General features: G+C 53.1%; 2 protein-coding genes across 2 annotated transcripts in view; one reads left to right on the top strand and one right to left on the bottom strand.

The window, feature by feature from the left end:
* Window positions 1-1,175, top strand: part of PTSG_12582 (uncharacterized protein) — a gene marked incomplete at its 5' end in the record, with an annotated part of 6,484 nt that extends 5,309 nt beyond the window's left edge. Inside the window, 4 exons of the mRNA XM_004990865.1 lie at window positions 1-69; window positions 279-368; window positions 504-618; window positions 826-1,175. The exon at window positions 1-69 is cut by the window's left edge and continues 18 nt beyond it. Of these exons, the coding sequence (XP_004990922.1) occupies window positions 1-69; window positions 279-368; window positions 504-618; window positions 826-900 (349 nt within the window). The 3' untranslated portion in view covers window positions 901-1,175. The remainder of the gene's footprint in view (window positions 70-278; window positions 369-503; window positions 619-825) is intronic.
* A 730-nt stretch (window positions 1,176-1,905) lies between these two features.
* Window positions 1,906-5,000, bottom strand: part of PTSG_07420 (RNA binding protein) — a 6,249-nt gene continuing 3,154 nt past the window's right edge. The window contains exons 9-13 of the mRNA XM_004990864.1: window positions 4,808-5,000; window positions 4,360-4,450; window positions 4,104-4,217; window positions 3,775-3,906; window positions 1,906-3,558 (exon numbers count right to left, since the gene is read on the bottom strand). The exon at window positions 4,808-5,000 is cut by the window's right edge and continues 68 nt beyond it. Of these exons, the coding sequence (XP_004990921.1) occupies window positions 3,311-3,558; window positions 3,775-3,906; window positions 4,104-4,217; window positions 4,360-4,450; window positions 4,808-5,000 (778 nt within the window). The 3' untranslated portion in view covers window positions 1,906-3,310. The remainder of the gene's footprint in view (window positions 3,559-3,774; window positions 3,907-4,103; window positions 4,218-4,359; window positions 4,451-4,807) is intronic.

Raw genomic sequence — 5,000 nt, 5'->3', positions numbered from 1 at the left:
TGGCCGAAGCGCTGTGCAGTTCCACCAGGACGGTAACACACGCACGCAGGAGCACGTGCTTGGCGTCAGGTGGGAATGAATGGCGCAATGTGCGTGGTGTTTGTGATGTATGTGGGTGTGTATGTGTTGGTGTGTGGGTGTGTTGGTGGGTGTGTGGGTGGGTGTGTGGGTGGGTGTGTTGGTGGGTGGGTGTCGCTGTGTATGTCAACTCATCTCGTAACTGGCGTATCTTTGTTGTCTTTCTTTCACACTCATCCATCCAAACCCATCACCGCCAGGGATATTGCGTCAGTCGTTGAATCGCCATTGACACTGTCTGGCGTGGATCGCGCTGCTGGGCGCCCCATCAAAGGAGACGTGCCACCGGGGTGAGTTGGCGACATGCGTGCAGGTTGGCCATATGGCATTGCATTACATCGCAGTCGTGCCACTGCCTGCCACGAGCACACGCATGCCCATGCGACCACTCATGCTGTCCCTCATCCACCCCTGTTCTTCACCAGCGAGACTGCTGTGGATGAGCTTGCTGCGGGAGACTGGTGTGCTGCCGGCCATCGCCACCGCACGGCGCGCGTCGTGTACATGTGCAAAGACGGCCCCAGAATCCGCGCTGCAGCGGTACGATGACTGCCCATGACATGATCTTGTCTGGCTGCGCTGATGCCATCACGTCGTGCTGGCCTCGACAAGAGAAAGAGGAGGCAGGGTCAATGCTAGCCACAATGACACACACTGCGCACGCTGGCGTCATCGTTGTCCCTTGTTTGTCACGCATTCACTTACACACACGCACGCACGCACGCACACAACACATCACACACGTAGGTGACTGTGGACGAACCAGAGCCGTGTCGATACGTCGTTCATGTGTACACGCCACTTATGTGCATCAGAGCATGACGGCAACACTCGGGGAGGGCAGTATAGGCAGGCAAGCTTGAAAGGTCAACCGTCCGCACACGAGCAAACACGTGTCAGTTCAAGACAATGACAGTAGGTGGCCCACGCCACGCAATGCTGCAAAGAGTTACATACGAAGCAAACTGGTACTGCGTGTTTCTGTCATTGCAGGTGTGTTACATGTGAACTGACATTAACAAGGTCGCGATAACTAGCAAGGCGAGCCCCGACAAAAGTGGCTTGATTAATGTAAATACAACATGAACCAACAATCAACAATACCCCATCATGTGGTGTGAATGCAAACATGGTTACATTTTTGACCAAACAATGCTCTCTGCCAGCCGAACAAATCTTTTATCTCTCTCTTCAAGCACATGAGTCGCCGCGTCCAACAGGACGAAAGTACAGGATCCGCCTAATCCTCTGCTTCATTCACACGAGCGTTTGTCGTTGTTGATGTGAACAACACTGCTCACCATCACGAAAACTCAATTGATGAGCCCACTTGAAAGACGGGTGATGTGACATGGTGCTGGTGGTTTGTGTTGGGTGGTGTTTGTATTCATGTTCCTTTTGACACTTTCACCCACCAACAATTAATAGTGATGAACCTCTGAACCTGGTCGTCTCTCAACATGGCTGATCCATGATGTTTGTTGAACTCAAGGAGAGGAAACGAAGGCATATGCATCGAGGTATTGTATCATGCATGGTTCTGCGTTCGGAATGTTACATCACTATCGCTCTGTTCGTTTCATACACAGACACAGACACAGACACAGACAGACAGACAGACAGACAGACACACACACACGCACTCACTCACAGACACACACAAACCGCCTCCCCTTGCACAGGTGATTCAGGCACTCCTGCTGTTGTACTCGTATCGGAAACGACAAGCCAAGTGAGCATACACAGTTCACACAAAGGAGTCGTGTGACGGTATGCACACACACATACCCTGCTATTCACATTAGAAGAGCAGCAAACCTGTGCAGGCTGAGAGTGTACAAAGCAAAACGGCAAATCCAGGAGAGAGTGGCGAGCGATGAAGAGCAAAGACTGACGCAAGTATGAATGCACACAAATGGCAGAATTGTGCGCACTGCGTCAGCATGATGGAGTGATCGTATGATGGTGAACGCGCAGTGATGGCGCAGGGATAACAGCGACAGAAACACATCAACAGACAACAAAGACACACCAACAGGCAAGAGAGACACAGCGACCACGTGTGTGTGTGTGTATGTGTGTGTGTGTGTGGTTGGAAGGGGCGTTGTTGCAAGAATGGCCCACAGTGGGTTCATACAACAACAAACAACAAGGCGAAATGAAGCAAGTGGAAGTAAGAAAGGCCCTCCCTGGTGGAGGATAGGAAGAGAAGCACGAGGAAAGCACTTTAGTTAATAAAGTGCAATTACAGCGAACGGTAGCACAAACCAAGCGAAAAGAAAGCAGCAAGGGCAAGGCGACAACCAAGAGAGAAAGGACGGAAGGCTGTTACAGCGAGCACAGCACGTGCTAGACACACCATCATCACTTGCTTGCAAGCACATGTGCCAGCAAGCCCAGAGGAACGAAGAGACGCTTATGAAACTGAGACAACAATATGAAACTGAGACAACGCAAAACCCAAACGCAAGCAGATCACACAGCAAAGGAGACACACAGCAAAATAAAAACCACGGAAGGGGTTGTGGACATGTGCTGCGTGTGCATATGCACAAAGCACGCCTGTGACAGTTGCACGTGTAACTTGCGATCAAGGTGGAAAACAAAGAAAAGGAAAGGGGGCAGGGGCATGTGAAAGAACAACGTAACACAGAAACCCAGAGCTGCTGCTGGGGAACAATGATCCTGAGGCTGTAAGTCGGTGTAGTCTTGGCCATGCATTCACGTAACAATTATAACTCTCTGCGTGCGCGGTTCTGGAAGGGCAATGGAGCCATTTGGTGGGGGGGGGAAGTAGGAGCAGGGAGGACCATGCTGGGGCGATGGTCATATTGACGTTGACGCTGTTGACGTTGTGTACGCTGTGCAGGTGATGAGTGTCCTCGCAGCAACGGTAGTGGTGGTAGCGGTGGTAGCGGTGGTAGTGAACTGAGGTTGCTGTGGTTGTGAAACAACACGGTGGTGGTGATAATGACGATGAAGAACATGCTTGGTGGGGGGCCTTCACGGCGAGAGGCTGGCTGGACAGGCTGGACATGGTGATAACTGGTGCTGCTGACTGAAGATATGATGTCGGTGCTGTTCAAAACAAGGAAGGTCTGAAGGACGTGGCGATTGTTCATGGCAGTGAAGATAGCGAAGGTAGCCATGGGCGTGGTGCATTGTGTTGCCCAAGAGAGAGAGGGGGGGGGGGGCAAAAGGCGTGTATTCTTGGTGCAGGGTTGGTGCTGTTTCAAGAGTACGGGAAGTGCTGCTGATGCTGCATGGAGGGCATGACACCGCCCTGCGGGTGCGGCGCGAGCTGTGGGGGCGCCTGCTGCATGGGCACGGCCATGTGACTCGGCTGCGTGTGTGCGGTTGTCTGCGCCATCATGGGCATCGTTGGCGCCATGTAGGCGACAGGTGCCGTGGGGTCGTACGCGGTAGGAAACTGCACCTGGGCAGGCTGCATCCCATCATCAGGCATCATCTCCATACCTACTAAGTTGAAGAGGGGAGGGGGGAATCGGCGACGTGGCGACGACAGGCGAGAGCAAGAAGAAACGTGAGAAGGGGCATGAAACCAAACAAACACACGTACAGAGAGGTACAAGTCCAAGCACACACAGATGTGGACAAGCACACAGACACACACAAACGCACAGGCACACACACGCACGCACGTGCACACACACAGAAACCGTTGTGCAGACGCACCTGGCTGGCCCATTGTTGGGTCGTAGAATTGCTGCTGCTGTTGTGGCTGCTGCACCTGCTGCTGCTGCACGGGGAACTGGTCAAATGAGGGGCGGGCAGCATATGGGGAGAATTGCGGATAATATGGAGAGGCTGTGTCATGATGGCGGCAGCAGCCATCGCAGATGTGGCAGAAACGGTGCAAAGGCTAGGTGTGAGGAAAAGAGAATCAAGAAACAAGCAAAGCAAAGCAAAGCAAAACAAAAACAAGCAAAGCAAATAACACACGACATGAAAACCGATGGACATTCACACGCGTTCTTCTTTGCGGGTGGCGAGTGATAACGCACGGTAATAGCGCTGCATCATCTGCTGGGCGGCCGGGTAAGGCGGTTGCGGGAACGGCGTGAGCGGCTGGCGGTAGTTTGGCCGCACCATCGGCGCAGTGGGCACGTATGCCTCGCCTGTGGACAGCAACGCGAGTTGGAACAGGCAAGGCATCATGCGTGTACATGCGTGAGAGGAGGGGGGCAGGTGTGCTGCAGGCACAGATGCCCATGCAAACACACAGGCACAGGCACAGACACACCACACGCAAAGACGGACCAGCTCTTCGGTATGTGAACTGCTGCTGGTATTGGCGGGCGGTGGAGGACCGGGGTGCCGACTCCTTTGGGAACGCCCGCTTGATCTCAACCTGAGGCATGCGTGGGGTGTTTGTTTGTTTGTTTGTTTGTTTGTTTGTTTGTGTGCGGTTGTGTTCGGGAAAGGTGTGATGGGTGGTTCGAAGACGGTGAGAGCTGTGCTGTTGCAAAAGTAAAACTGAACATTGCCTGCAGGCAAAAAAGGTAAGCTGACCATGGTGGGCCATTCCACAGATGCACAGCACCGCGCGACGAAATGCAGCAAGAGGTTACCGAACAAACAAACAGCGGCAAGGCCCACTGAACCAAGCAAGCAAGACACAGGCACAACCCCACAGACAAACAAGCAAATAGCAAAACGTAGCCGAACAAAGCAAAGCACACCAAACAAACACGGCGTGTGCTCGTACCCGCTTGCCCTTGAATTCGACGTAAACGCGTTCGGAGGACGTGACGAGCTGGTCCACGGTTGCGTCATTCTCAAACACAACAAAGCCAAAGCCGCGCGGACGGCCTGAAATGCGGTCGTACTGGATGATGACGTCCTCAACATCACCATACTTGGAGAAAAAGTCCTTAATCTCCTCCTCCTTTGCGTCATGG

Source organism: Salpingoeca rosetta (genome assembly GCF_000188695.1).
Source record: "Salpingoeca rosetta unplaced genomic scaffold supercont1.22, whole genome shotgun sequence".
Classification (NCBI taxonomy): Eukaryota; class Choanoflagellata; order Craspedida; family Salpingoecidae; genus Salpingoeca; species Salpingoeca rosetta.
This window is presented reverse-complemented; position numbering and strand designations above follow the sequence as displayed.